Source organism: Notechis scutatus, chromosome 3, assembly GCF_049901735.1.
Source record: "Notechis scutatus isolate UNSWTSFEM ecotype Mainland chromosome 3, rNotScu1.2, whole genome shotgun sequence".
NCBI classification, from domain to species: Eukaryota; Metazoa; Chordata; class Lepidosauria; order Squamata; family Elapidae; genus Notechis; species Notechis scutatus.
In genome coordinates, this window is record NC_142011.1 from 43,579,427 (window position 1) to 43,595,433 (window position 16,007).

Genomic DNA, 16,007 nt, shown 5'->3' on the forward strand with positions numbered 1-16,007 from the left:
AGTATATAATGCATATAAATACATCCATTAAAATGAGTATTAGAAGATAACTCAAATGCACTATATTCAGTATAAATGAAAATCACATATTGGGTATTTGTGGAACCCTGCAGTATAGCAGATAGAATATAAGAATCAGAAGTGTTTAATGAGAAACTCTAATGAAGTAGGTGAATCTTTTTGGTGTTATTTCACACCCTACTACAAAGGGAAGAAATGAATGGAACTGAAAAAAATGAGTATGCAAGGAAGACATAATGTATCAATGTATGTCCAAGATAATACAATAAGAAGTAAGACATCTTGTTACTGCAACATGAATCCAAATGCTTGTTTTACTGAAAATGCAGTACCTGAAAAGGTTATCTTCAATTTTATCTTTAATATATTTATGAGTAACTCAAGGCAGCAAACATGTCTAATGCTCCCTCCTATTTTCCCCAGAACAAGAAGCTTGTGAGGTGGGTTTGGCTGAGAAAGGGTGGCTGGTCCAAAGCCACCCAAGCAGGTTTTATGCCTAAAACAGGATTAGAACTCATAGTCTGCTACTTTCTAGCCTAGTGCTTTAACCACTACTAGACCAAACTGACTCTCTAGTTTTCTAAAGCATTGTTTTAAATATGGTGTGCTAAAATGTGAGATTCTCAGTTTTCCTTTCTCAATAAATAACTTTATCACCTCAGAAAATGTGGAAGAAAAGTTAAATATGGAACTATATCACAATGTTTTAGGCAGTATTTAAAAAAAGAGATTAAAACTTAGAAAACAATAAAGAATTGAAGGTATTCAGGTCTTTAGCATGCATCAGTCTCAAACATTGGGATTTTGATGTGAATTCAGGTTTGTTTTTACTCTATTAAATGTAGTGTTTTCATTATTGTGAATTATAATTAAATATACATGAAACTCATTTCTCATTAGAATTCTTTCAGTGATGAGAGTTATTTTTATTTTTATAGAAAAAAAGAGAGAAGAGAAGCCAAGATGGTCCATTTGAAATGTTTCTAGATCTAGAGTTAAGAAGTCCTTTTAAAAGAGAACTTAAACTGTTACTACTTTTTCAGGATCATGTAGTCTCTATATCTTAATAATAGTTTTCAGTACATCTTCAATTTGTTTCTTATAGACAAAAAAACAATAAAATCCTGCTAGATTCTTCTTGGGTTTTTTTTCTCAAGACAAATATATTATTTTCACTTAGACATGCTAATGGTTCTAGAGCATTATTGGATTTTGTATTTTCAGAATGGGGATTAACAACTATTAGATTCTCTGTCCAGCAGCTCCTGATATTCTACTTAAAAAATAACCAAAAGTCTGCTATTTTCTCCTACAGTCCCTCTTATAATTGAACCAACTTTAGTAGAAATGAAGAGTAAATAGAGAAGATAAACCAAGAAGAAAAGCACCATGTAAAAAAAAGAAAGGAAAGATATAAACTCGCTAACAAAACAGAGCCTATGTGATCATAAAGAGAAATGCAATCACCTATATTCATCATTTCAATAAGATTTGTTCATACAAAGTTAAGAAAATATTGCAATAAAGCTATTGAATGGTGAATCAGCACTAAATAAATTCATCCTTAATACTCTAATTCTACAGTTGTAATTGTACAAAATCCCATTTTTATATTTAACAAACTTATTTTCATATCTTACAAACAATGATCAATAAATAGGTGAACAGAAATACTGTTCACCTTTCCTCTCAAATATGGATTTGAGGGTACTATTACTATAACTGGAGTACTTAGGTTAACTTCCTTTGTACCAATTGAAACATTAATTCCTAGTGATATAAAATGTCTTCGTTGAAAGGCATTACAATCACATTTCAGATTCAATATGCCTAAACTTTCTTCATTCTTTTGTTTTTATATATGGTCTGCCTAATCCTAGAGTTATATACTTTTTGATTACCATATTAAAATATTTTATATTTTACCTGAAACTTCTGTTCATTCAATAAAAAAGGGAGAAAACACTGAAACTAATGATAGTTTGACTTAAACCTTTCTTTCTGTTTTATCCTTTCCTTATTGCTTAACTTGCTGTTTAATGAAAGTTCTGGAGAGCAAAAGCTTGCTTTCTCATTTTGTCTTATCCCAGTAACAGTATTGCCAGAGTTGATGTTTTATAGTCACAGACCATTAAATTATTTCTGCTCCTGCAATGTTCAGAGAGCATATTCAGATGTGCTGATGTTCGAATTATTGTACTTGGAAATACTACACATTTCTTGGGCAACTCACACTTCATTGCATATTAAGTGCCATTTAATGCTTCATTTCCAATCATCCTTGCATATTGTCTCATTAAACACATCTTCCCACAGTGATGTTCTCTATTTAGGTGAACACTTCTCAATGTTCTTCATATTAGATATATTTAGGTATGTATATGTATTGTATTGTTAATAAACTGGATGCTATACAACCTACTGGTATTCTCATATATGGCTATATATGTCATGATGAGATTCTACACTTCAAAAGCAATCACAAAACCACTGCATATGACATTCTATATTCACAAGCCTAGGCTGAATATATTGTTTCATCAAAGCACTTAGACCAGAACCATGCAGCAAAAATGTGTTATCTCAGCCTTAGCTACCTCTAGACATATTCATTATTCAAGCTATTCGTTATGACTTCATAAATTCTTCCACATTACATTTCTGAAAAAAAGGGATTTTGAACTACTATACTAATCAAGGAAATGAGTTGGGAAGAATTGGAAGCTCTTGGATGTTTGTTTTTTTTACACATAAAAGAAATGGATATTAATTAATTCAGAAGATTTTGAATACTAAAGTGACCAAATCACAGGCTTGAACCACAGATACCTTATTCCTGTGGCACATTACAATCTCTTGGATTTCACCCCAGGCCCAGGATGCCAGGCACTCTAGGCCCCAGGCTAAGACCCATTGCTGTTATAATTGCTAAAGAGAAGGCCAGTCTGTGTATCATAGAGACTTGGCTGGGATAGGAGGGTGGAGTGCTGTTTTCTGAGATTTGCCCAGCTAGTCTTCAGCTTTGGCAACAGCTAAGACTCCAAAATAGGGGAGGTGGAGTGGTAGTGATTATACAAGAGACTAGAGAGGTATAAGGGACATTCTATTTACATTGCTGGATATGCTGTTTCTTAAGTTGGGCACCATTGGGGCTCTGTTGGGATTGTTGCTATTGTACCAGCCTCCCTGCTGTGTATTGACCTCCCTGTCTGAGCTTCTCAACTTCATGGCTGAGCTGGCAGTGGAGTTTCCAATCATATTATTCTGGGGATTTCAATCTGCCTTTCCTGGGTGTGGGGTTGGAGGTAACTCCACAGTTTGTTGCTATGTCAACTATGGGGCTATCCCAAATTATCCACATAGTGGCAATAATACACCAAAGATTCTAGTTTATCCGCAAGGGAGGAATGACTGGTGAAGTGATGAAGCTTACAAACATGGCATAATTAACTTTCTTGATCAGAGAAATGATAGCATCTACATTTATAGCTGAATGGAAACTCCTTTTAATTTTTTTGCATGAAACAAAAAAAATCTCTTTATGACTTATGATTTTATTAGAAAAAATGGATAATAGAAAAATGGGAGCTTTTTGTAATCATAAAGTAGGAGATAATTTTGCAACCATATTTATATTTGCAGAAGAAGAAATTGGAAGCCGATTCTTTCTACTTCTTTTCATTCTTTCTCATTGCACTTTTTCTTTTTCTTCTATGTTTCTTTGTTTTCTCTATTTTGTACTAGTTACATTCTCTTTATAACTTTTAATAAAATTTGTTGTTGTTTTTTTTAAAAGAAAGCCAGCTCTTTAACAGATAACAGATAATCAGAGTTAGAAGGGACCTTGTAGGTCATCTAGTCCAACCCCCCACCCAAGCGGGAGACCCTACACCATTTCTGATAGATGGGAGTCCAATCTCTTCTTGAAAGTCTCAAGTGATGGTGCTCCCACAACTTCTGAGGGCAAGCTGTTCCATTGGTTGATTGTTCTCACTGTCTTTCTCACTTTATCAGAACCATTTGTAGAATCATATTTATTTTTATCACCAATGCTTTGTTTTATAAAATTAAAATTTGTGTCCATTGTCAACACTTGTTTTTCTTACTTTCTCAGATCCTAACACTGTCAGGTCCACCAGAAGGAGGAACACGAGTCACTATTCGTGGTATTAACCTGGGTTTGGATTTCTCTGAGATAGCCCACAATGTACAAGTAGCTGGTGTGGAATGTGTTCCACTAGAGGACCAGTACATTATTGCTGAACAGTGAGTTTGTTTGTTTGTTTGTTTATATCCCATCTTTATTATTTTTATAAATAAGGCAGTGAACATATCTATTACTTTTTCCTTCTCCTGTGTGGTCTCTATGCAACCAAATAAAAGCACTTAATATAAATAATGTTTTTTCTCAGAATAAAGGCAAGAGTTCAACTGAATAGACCAGTGCTAAGAATATTGTGATTGTCCATTCTTAAATTTGTATAAATAAAGTTATATGTAAATCATTATGACAAAAAAATTTCAAAGAACTGAAAACATTTTTCAAGGAATTTGATTAATCCTTGCTATGAGGAAGCAGCCCTTGTCCAGTTCCAATTTTGTCTAGCTTGCTTCACAATTTTTTTGCTTTTGCTCTACTGCTAGTTTCAGTAGAGAAATTAATAAGAATGGAACCAATCTAACTTTAGCCATTGCATTGGGAGATCTCTAGTATTTTAGAACACCACAGACTCTGAATTCAGAGTTACAAAAGAAATGGATAGAATCCAACTTAATATATATTTTTCTTTCTCCGCTCAGGAGGTTTCATTTACATTTCATTTCATTTACATCTGAATTTCATTTCAGACACAACTAGCATTCCTCTCAGCATCAAGGGACCAGGACACTGGGCAGATATAGTGGGAAACTGATCTTTTCATTACTTATTATTTTGGAAACATTTCTTTATCTAATAATATAAGGCCAACAGATATAGAGAAGGTTCCTTATAACAGCAATGGCCACTGGATCTTTCTGAAGGACCAGATACTGCTAACCATGTAATTGGATTTTATTAACACTTGCAAAATACATTGGTTATTGTGTCACAGTTTCATTGGTTATTATAATGTATGTAGATATATAACTGTAACAATAAATTGGAAACAACCTTCAATGAGCCTGTTCTTCATGTGCAGATATATATATATCCTTTAGCTATATTTCTTATAAGGGAGGTGTTAGTGGGAAAATCATATGCTTTTGTACAACATACTGTATATGAATGGAAAAGGCCTAAAATAGGTATCATTTTTACCATTATCTAAGATGAAAATATGCACACTTTATTTTGTACCAAATACTGTTCAATATCAAAAAAAGGTAACTTTATTCTTTTTTAGGCCATTGTGTTGTGGCTAACAGCATCTTGTTCTATCTGCAATTATGCAATTGGGTAGAGCAAGAAATTTTGAATGAGCTCTCTGTCTACTATTCTCAACTGTCATAATTGCTTTCCATAATTTGGGAAGATTTAAAAAGTTGATTGAGCTTCTGGTGCTCATGACCTAGACTTGTAAAATGCCCATTTTTTTCTCCTTTGGCTTTACAACCAACATGTGCTCCTGGATGAAGTTGGCTCAATTTTACTACAACTTCCTAGTGCTCTTTCCTCAACCCCAATAATCTGAGCTGAATCACTCCCCTGGCTTCTCAACTATCCAGAAAAAAGCTAATAAAGGTGACCTTTCACAATATTAGCTTACAAAGTGTATCTATCTCTTGTCAGGCTTGTCTGATGTTCCTGCTTCCCGCATCTTCAAACAAAAGGGAGATATATAATTGGCCGGTGGAAAAAAAAAAGCTGATTTTACTGTTCTCTTTAAAAAGTCTGAAAAATATTAGAAGTTAATCTTTGTCCCAAGGTTGCCTCAGAGGATTGCCCAAAAAACTATGGAGTGATTTTCCTCATTGCTATATTTCTTTTCTGGATATTTTCAATAATGTATTAAATATAATGACCAAAGGGTGATTTTCTTTTAAATCTAGATCAAGCTGTTCTTCAGAAGATGTTTTAGTCTCTCAGGGTCCTTAGCATGGTTGTCTTATGTCTGGAGGTATCATTATAAATATAGAGAAGGATGCCTAAACACTCCACTGCACTGTCTCATCCTTCAACTGCCACCTGTTGGGATGACCTTGGTTCCCATGGGAAAGCTCCTTGTTGTGTCTGCAGACTATCTACTTCTCCTTCCTCTAGAGTATGTGGCAACTATGAAGCAACTAGAGATGGCTTCAGCCAGGTTTGATTCAGAGTTGACACTGCCCTTCAAATCCAAATGTGTTTCAATACTTATTAAACTTTGTTATTACGAAGCAGAAAAAAGATACTTTGGTCATGACCTCCAATCTGAAGAAAAGAAATGTGATGTGGGTATCAAGACCCTGGAAACCCCATAGATAAGGCAGGTTCAGGACTTACAATCAGCCAAGGAACCGTCAAACCAGGCAATTGGTTTATTGGAACCATTTGTTCCTACATGTTTTCTGCCTCTGTTAATCTATCACATTATCATAAGCACAGTCAAAGCAACTATAAGAACATATTTTCAACATTGGGGAAGATCAAGATTGCTTTTCTGATTCAGGCAGCACCTCTGATGCATTGACAGGCAAACCTTCATGTCATCAGTCTTTCAGCAGAATATTATTTCTGCTCATTTCATTTTAGTTACAAGTTGAATCAGTTAGGGGGACCTAGATCCAAGATAGCAGAGTTTGAGTCCCATAGTATCTGGCAGCATTTCAACCCAATTTAGTATACCCTTTGTAGGTGTTTTTGCATTGCCAATCAACCACAAAAGCAATCACAGCATTGACTATCAGACATCCCCAGGGTCTCCTATCTGCTCTTCCTGCTGTTCCTCTAATTTCCAGAAAGTTAAGGCATGTATGTTATGTTAAAACTATAATTATCTTTTGAATCTGGGTGCAATAAAAGTGGCCATCACTTCCTGGATTAGAAATGAGATATTGAGAAATTGTCTGTCAGAGGAGGACAGACTCTCAATCTCTCATTTCTAACCCAGGAAGCTTTGGGTTTTTAGATCTGATACATACTTGCCCTGCTAAATATGATGGCCATTTTTATTGCATCCAGATTCAAAGATAGTTATAGATTCAAATCTGGAGATTAAGAAGAAGAAGAAGCTAGCCCATTTACATTATAATCAGGGTTCCATTCAGATCATTCCTTTATCTATTCTTTTATCTTAACAGTGGTCCTATTTTGGGTGACTCAGTCTATGAGCTCACCTGAAGCATATTGTAACAGTAGTGTAAAAGGAAAAAGTTGTTTCCCTATTGGGTTTTCAATAATCATGTTTTTCAGGTCTCAATTCAACAGGCCCTGCTTCCTTAACAGTCTTACCTGGGAGATGTTTTCAGTATTCTCTTATGCTGGGTTGCATTTTATATGTTTCTGTAACATTTCATCAGCATGCCAAAACAATTCTTCCAGAGCCTTCCTTTTGAAATATTGTTATGTATATAACATCCTCCTGGAATCTCCATTTAAAGTTAAAACATTTAAATGATTATATTTTATGAGTTACTTTCATCTAAAACATGGGTGTCAAACTCATGATGTCATGTTGCCATCACATGATGTTTCACAATGTTTTTTCCCTTTGCGGAGCTGGGGTGGGCTGTGCATGATGCATCCGGCCCATGGACCGCCAGTTTGAAAATGCTGATCTAGAAGGTTGCTTCTGGGTGCTATTATTTGAGCAAAATCTATAGAAACTCAAATGATCTTACCCTTTTATTTGTTCTAAAAGTTTTTCTCTCAGACAGATCCTAATCTTAGCTTTGATTATTTACAGTGAAATAATATTTCTTCTTTAATGGAGTTCCTTTCTTTTTAGCAATGTAGTTAGACCTAAACATATTAAATAGAATTCCAATATGTAGTTTTTCAGCAACAAGCAGTCTTTACTGATAATGCAGAAGTAACAATTATCAGTTGTCAAGATCATTTGTCCCATTTACAATGACATACTTTAAGTGTAGTTGGGATGAAATCTGTAGATCTATTTGCAATGAGAGACAATCACAGAAACAATCAAAGCTTCATATTATAACAGTGATGTAAGTATAAAATATCATCGTTCCTTAACCTGACTCATTTTCAGATTACTATAGTTAAACCTCCTGAACTGCTAGTTAATCCAACTTTCCTTTCAACTTTAGTCAAGTCCCCTTCACTTTTCTGTTTAGTATCTGTTCAAATATTTCCCCAACTGCCCTTCTCTATCAATCTCATCTGAGAAGCTAGAAGTACCTATACTTGAAAAGTGATTAAGTCTTTGTCACTAGCAGTGGCATAAACAAGTTCCAAGTTCCATCAAACAATGGATAAATTATATATAAACAGGTTTCCATAATATTGGTACTATGGACTCTTTCTTTCAGAAAAGAGTTGTGCATTACCAGAAAAGTCATGTTCTTTTCATGGATCCAGCGAAGTTCTTTCTTCTTTCCTAGGAGCCAAGAATTGTTTTTGCCTTATTTCCACCCACATACTAAGATATTTTATTTATTTCTTTGTTTATTTGATTCAACATTAATTTTTCCTTATTTTTGGTTCAGTCTTTCACCTTTTGGTCAATTTATTTTTTCTACCGTACATACTCACTTTTGGAGCAGCAGCCATCATCTCAAAAAAGCATGCCTACTCTGATTTAATGCAGTTTTTCTTTCTTTCATATAAAGCATATGCACAAATGTCAAGCAGAAATCTAACATTCAAAACAATAAAATCAATGACTTTTTATAGAATGCATGAGATAGGAAGAAATTCTGCAAAGAAAATTTTGGTGTAAGTGTGTCTTTGTGTGTGTGCACATGTGCACATATGCATGCATGTTACTCCAAAGTTAAATATTGGTATACTTTTCCAATGGCACCATTGCTTGTGTAGTAAATGTTTGTGCCTGAAATTTCCCACGTATTTTGCTGTATATTAATATACTGTTCTAGTTTACTGCATTCTGCCTGATGTGCACGAGCATTTTGAAATGGGGCTACTATTTCCCTAGCAGTGTTCTACTACTCTTTCTTGCTTCTAGACATCCTTAACAATCCTCTGCTTCTTTTCATAGTGCCAACATGACCCATAAGGCACATTGTTAGGGTAGAGGAAGCATATGTTACCAATAGTTTATGCTTAATTAACCCTTGATTAATCAGTTGCCGGATGACTTCTGAGGGCAGCTTCCAGCACAACGATCCACATGGTTCTAAATTCCTGACATTTCCTTCTTTCTTATTCCATTACACTGTACAGTGAGAACCCTGTACTTGTCAAGCCACATTCTCAGCTAGTATAAATTCAATGGCACCCCAATGATCTAGGTTATGCCATCTCAGAGTAAAACAAAAACAAAAACCCTGCATTTTTAGCTAAAGGATTAAATGACCCTTTAAAAAGTTTATTTATTAAGCATTTTGTTTTCTGTCCAAATCTGGCCTCCTATTTTGCTAAATCACTTTTCTTCAGAGCAACCTTACGGTTTACGTTCATTATCCTCCCCACTCCAATTGGAATGCATCCAGCCATGCTGCCAGATGCAGGCACCCCATTTGTTAAGCATGCAAGGCAGTGACAGCAGTTTAATCCAAATAGGCCTCTGCAGGAGTCAATTCATTTATTTCCCTAAGAAAAATGTCAGCTAAAAAATTAGAAAACAGGTATGTAACAAAGAACAGGCAAATAACCCCTTCCCCACTGACACGTATCCCTGTATTTGTCCCTTATTTTGTTTGTTTTTGCAGAGTTTCCATGGAGGATGGGGGGGCAGAAGGGGGAGTGAATGCATTGAAAGGAGGATCATGCTCATCCATGCAGGAAAGAAAAGAAAGACTATGTTGAGCCATTGTATTTTCATTGAATAAAAGCATTAGCAGAAGCATAGCCTGGTTAGTCTCTGACAGCAAAAAGCATTGAAGGACTTGGGGAACTGTAAAGTCTATGTGTATGTAGCAAAATTGTGAATTAAAATCCTTTATATTAGATGCATGATGTAGAAAAAAGGAGGGAAATGTCACAGAAAACATACATCTGACTGGCGCCAATTTCAGGAATTTGGGTACCCTATGCAGCACCAGATTAGGATTGGTCTTTTCTTAATTTTTGCAGATGGATTCCTGCAAAATGGAATTCCTACAGAATCTGAACTAAAGGTAAAGAAGCATCTAGTATAAACATACTGGATTCACAGCCTAAATACAATTGTTATTTTTTTTAGTGAGCTTCTTCTCTATTTTTTTTTTACAGAGACACACTTGCCTTGGCAGCAAGAGAGAAATTGGTTTTATTTTTGAAATGCTCCTTTCTTTTCTGCCCTGAAAATATTGCTCTCAGTTTATCATCTGTATGCTGAGATAAAATATCCTAACCATCCTGCCCTTTCAGAGGTGTATTTCCTTTCTTAAAATGACTGTAGGAGATGGTTCATTGGTTTTCTTTCCTTTCTTGCTGGTGGGCTCTGAAATTTGAACCTGAAAAAAATTACTCAGGGGTCCTTTTTCTGCTTCACATTTTTGCTGTTTTGTCTATATTTTCATTTTCTGAGCATTAAGTAAATATTTCCTAGACGTGCCCATCTATACTTTTACAATACTGTTAGAGCAATTGTCTGTGTCAGCTACATAAACCAGACAGAATAACAGAAAATCTATTGAAGTCCTAACCAAAGGGCAACAATATGAGCTGCGGTGCACAGTTGTTAGAATGCAGTACTGCAGGCTACTTCTGCTGACTGCAATTTGGCAGTTCAAATCTCATCAGACTCATGGTGGACTCAGTCTTCCATCCTTCCAATGTGGGTAAAATGAAGACCCAAATTGTTGGAGGCAATATGCTGACTCTGTAAACCACTTAGAGAGGGCTGTAAAGCACTGTAAAGTGGTATATAAGTCTAAGTGCTATTGCTATTGCTAATAGCATGGCTCAATACAGGCCAGGCATTTTCCAGACAGATGACAGTCATAGGACCTTCAGTTGCAGCAGGCTACTTTTCCATGTTCATCAGTGACGGTTACTGAAACAGAGTGATTTTCTCTTCTTAAATTTTGCAGCAGCTTCTGTCATTGCTTGCAGCATCTATTCTGCTCCTCTTCTATTGCTTGCCTAGTTTTAGAGTATTCAGGAGAAAAGGCAGAAGGTACAAAAAACTAGCATTAACAGTGAGCAGAATATCATGGCAACACTCAGGGTGCAAGGAGGGAAGGGTTGGTAAGTAGTTGTGAGGGTATTCACAGTTAGCAGAAGCTGTTACATAAAACAAAAGAGGGTTGAATATAAGTAGTCCTCAACTTATGACCCTAATGGAGCCTGTGGTTGTTAAACAAATATGGTCAATAAGTAAATGCCATGTTTATTAGTGAACCTATTGTTCAAAATGCTATGGAGCATTTTTGCTAAAAACTGGAAGTAAACACTGGTTTTTGGCAAGAAAGATAAATTGATTCTCATGGCACAGGATGCTGCAAACAGCCATAAATGTGGGCCAGTCGTGACTGTGACTGTGTGTGGGGGGGAACCCTTCAGAACTCCAGAACTGGATCATAAGTATCTTTGGTGAGGGGGGGTGTTTGTCATAACTTCAAATGGTCACTAAGCAACTAGTCACAACTTGAGAACTACTAGTAGAACCTTCTAAGTTATCCAGCCCTATGATCCTATGATTCGATATAACGTGACCTCTCTGCAACAATTATTTATTGTTTTTGAAATTGTAACATGTACCAAAACTGTGAATGTGCTCTAGCAATTCAATTCTTTTTAGACTGTGTGGGGTGAGAGTGTGAGGCTTTTGATGCTCAAAGGGCTAGGCACTGCTTGAGTTCTGTTTTGAACATTCCTATTAGTCAGTTGCAGGAAGAACTGATGAGTTCATGGGGTTCTCTTGCCTGTTCACTACATTCAACTCCAGCAGAAGAAAAGATAACTGAAGGTCAGCTTCAGATTGATTTGTGAGAAACTTTGGAATTAATGTGGAGTGAAACAGTGCCAGTGAAAGTGCTTTCAGTAAATAGAGAGAAGCTCTGCCTTTGTATTTCTAAAAGGCCAACAGAGATAGTTCTTATGGTCAATGTTAAATCTGCTAAGAGCTATTTATAATATTAGCCATCACAGACTGGCATAGCAGAGTTTTCCATAGAATAATTGTGTCTTCTGTAGCAGCTTAATGCTGCTCCGGCAACAACTCATAAGCAAAGAGGTCCCTGCTATACTTGTTTATTTATGGCACTTTCTGAAATGCAATCCTTACAGGATAAAAGATTAATAAAAGATAAAGGAGTACTTCTAGAAAGTTTAAAAAAATAGTCCATGTATAGTATAGTAATCCACCTTTCCTTTTACATCACAACATCTATCTATGGCAAGGTCAAGGTCAAAGGACACATGGTAATGCTTACTGCAGAGACCCACTGTAGCCCTATTCCTTAAACTGCATGCATATACAAAGGGACAGAGATTTGATTGTGCTGCTACAACTGCTGTGCTTTGTTGACAGATATGACATCCTCTCATTCCATGGATGCCAGTGCTCCTGGAGTTTTTTCACTAGAGGGCATACTAGACAGTGGACTGTCCTTTTCTTTCCATCAGAGGACTGAGGGAGTGACTCTGCACTGCTTCCACCTCTGTTTTCTTATATTAGAACCTCTTTCCAGGCGGTCTTTCCTATCTTGTTTTCTTGGCATCGTCCAAAGGCACCAAGGCTCTTTGTTAGATCATTCTTCCCTTCATGAAAGAGAAGAAAGGAATAATAGTCTATGATTAATTTAGTAAGCTTCTCAGTCACATTGTTGATCTTTGCTCCTAGAAGATTGCATACCTCCATTTATAGATTGTTCACTCTATAAATTGCTGATTCCGTTCCTCTGAGAAGTGTATCATTTTCCTCACCACTACCACACACACTAACGGACGCTTTTTTTTTTCCTTGGGGAAGTCTGGTCTATTTTTCTTTCTTGATGATATCCCTCCTCCAGATGACTGCATGCTTTCTTCCGGGGGCAGGGGGATATGAAATTGATTGCTCAGTTCCAGTGGGGCTGGATCAGAGGCCCTAACTCTAAAAGTTTTTTTTTTCTGGTAGTTTTCAGAAACTCAAGAGATCTCAACTGCTTAAATCTCAGGTCGCCTATTGGAATCAACAGATTTAAGAGCAGCCACAGCAGTAAAAAAATCCTAACTCCAGATCTTCAGAATTGTAGTTGGAAGACTTGTTTTTGAATGTTTATCCATGGACATGCCCTACCAAGCACAATTCCATCCCTGGGAGAAAATCCTAGCCTTTTACTGTCATCAATTATGTTAATGTTCTATTTATAAGGAGTATTAAAATATGATTTACCCATTTGCACTCTAAATTAGTAGTGTCCTTTCTAATAATTCATATCAGTTTTAGTCTGCTGCAGCTAGATTTCATGATGTAACAATTCTATATTAAAGAAAATATCATTGCTAAATGGTAATAATTATAGGAGAGCTAGTAGTAAGATCATGGAAAGAAAAAATCCTAGATTTTTTTTTCAATTGCCTTCCACCTGAAAAAGTAAGTGAAGTGGGTGGAGACCCAAAGGGATTCTGGCTTGAGGAAGCAGTGCATACATATAGCTTGTCAGAGATTCTGTTCCTAATTCTTTTTTTATTTTTATTTTTATTGCTTTTTAAGACAAACATAGACAAACAAAACATAAAAACATTAAGCCATCTTCCATATATATACATACAGTGTGTCAGTTGGTTTACAATTGTTTTGTGCTTCCATTTCATAGTCTTCAATTACAATTACATTGTATATATTCTCATATTTTCAATCAAATATTAAATACATTAATATCATTGTTAATCAATCATTTGTTCCTAATTCATTTTAGGCAAATCACAAAATTGCAACCACCTTGGTTGTCTCATCTCAAAAAGCAGAAAAGCTATATTTATCTGTTGTTCTTCCTCAAGTAGTATGGAGGTCTTAGCGCTTATAAAGTACCTTTTGATCCTTGTATAAAAGATTCTATAGAAGAGAAAAGTAATATTATTACTGTAATAGCATGGGGCTGTGCACTAATGCCATCATAAGCTAGAGTAAGAATAGGCTGCTTAGCCATTATACTTTATATGCCATTTTATTTTTAGAAGGGGGATTATTAAAATTATCCTCTTTTGATGACATTAGAAAACCCTGATTTTATAATCACAGCTCTAATTAGTACTCTCAAGCTTTCAAAAGATTCTTAACATCATTAGAACATTTATCCTGGGCAGATAATAGCAAGGATCGGCTGCTTTTTCAAGTTGAATGCAGATAAAAGGCCTCTTATAAGGATTTTGTGACCAGTTTGGATTCTGAGACAATATTGATTTACCGTACTTTGTCCTTGCTATCTATCAATAGCAATTAGGTTAATATTGGTAAAGAGCCACTTAAGAAAGTAATCAGACCCCTAGACTCTTCCAAAAGCACAATTTCCTAACAGGTTTACCTGTAGTTCTTGCCTGGCATGAATTAGTGTTTCTATCTCAGATTAGATGATCCATAGGAATTAACGTGCCATCTTTAATTTTATACTAATCAGTGGATGTTTTTATTCAAAGATAGCAAAGAATGAAAAACTATTGTGATAGAGACCTTTAAAAAGAGATTTAGGAGTTGAAAAGAGTTACTGGGAAGCACTCAGGTTCAGTAAGATTGCTATGTCATTGTGCCTTCTGAAAATGAAAGAGATGCTATCCATAGTATGATAAATTGTTGTGGGGGGGGGGGGACCTCAGATTGGAGAAAACTCCTTCAAAAGTATACACTAAAAGTGCAAATAATTTCAATAAGGGGGAAAAACTAGCAGAGGAAGCCCAGCATGATTGTGAAAAAAGTTTAATGGACATCTGATACAAGGATACAAATAGGAAATGGAAACAGGAAAAAATAATCAGGAATTTTAGAAATAGTATTAGAAAGTCTAACACTCAAAATGAACTCAAGTTGGCAAAATATGCTAATAATAAGAAAATCTTATTTGTAATAAAAGTCTGGGTATGTTCAAAACAAAAGGAAAACAAAGGAGGGCACAAAGAAAATAAATCACTTTACCAGCTGTTTGATGAGTACGGCAAAATGTTAGCAGGCACCAAATAAAAAACAAAACTACTCAAGAAAAAGAGAAAGGAATAGGACTAAAGTTTTAAAGTTTAAAATTAATGAAAAAACATGGCTAGGGAATACCTATTTAGCCTGAATGAATTTCAATCTCTAGGGGCAAATTAATTGAATCTAGGGCACTAAAGGATTTGCTAATTTAATAATTGTGCCATTGAATATAATCATTTTCTTAATAGAATTGAAAACAAAAACATTTTCCTATTGGAAGGATTCTTATGAATTCCAAAATCCTATTTCAAAACTATTTTTAGTCTGCTTGTAATTTTCTAAGATCATATTACCTTCTTGCTGTTAATTCAAAATATTATTAAGGTTCAAATTTGTATTTAAAACACTTTTCCCCTCTAAGGATTGAAATTATTAGGCCAGGCCAAGAAAGACATAGATCAAGCCGACCAAAGTTCAGAATCTTGGAAGACTAAACATTTAGTACTCTCCTTAATCTTTATATCCTGAGAGAGTCTAGGGAGTGGCTATCCTAAGTCTTCTTTCTCCAATTCATCTCCAGGCTGTATTGCTTTCTGTCTCAATTCCCTTCTTGGAATGGTTCTCTCCTACCATTTCACTGCGGTTGATTACATCACACACACACACACACACACACACACACACACACACACACACACACACACACCCCATAGGCTCAATGCAAACTGTAAAGTTGTGCAAAAACTCACCCAGGGCTGTAAAATGTGTCAATCCAAAAGTTCCTGATAGCTGAAAACCTGTTAACAAGAAATTCACAAAATTGATTGAAAAAGAAGTATATGA

The 16,007-nt window shown here is 35.6% G+C and overlaps 1 protein-coding gene across 1 annotated transcript in view; it reads left to right on the forward strand.

Moving 5' to 3' along the window:
• Positions 1 to 16,007, forward strand: part of PLXNA2 (plexin A2) — a 492,988-nt gene that overhangs the window by 349,953 nt on the left and 127,028 nt on the right. The window contains exon 13 of the mRNA XM_026675200.2: positions 4,136 to 4,287. Within this exon, the coding sequence (XP_026530985.1) occupies positions 4,136 to 4,287 (152 nt within the window). The remainder of the gene's footprint in view (positions 1 to 4,135; positions 4,288 to 16,007) is intronic.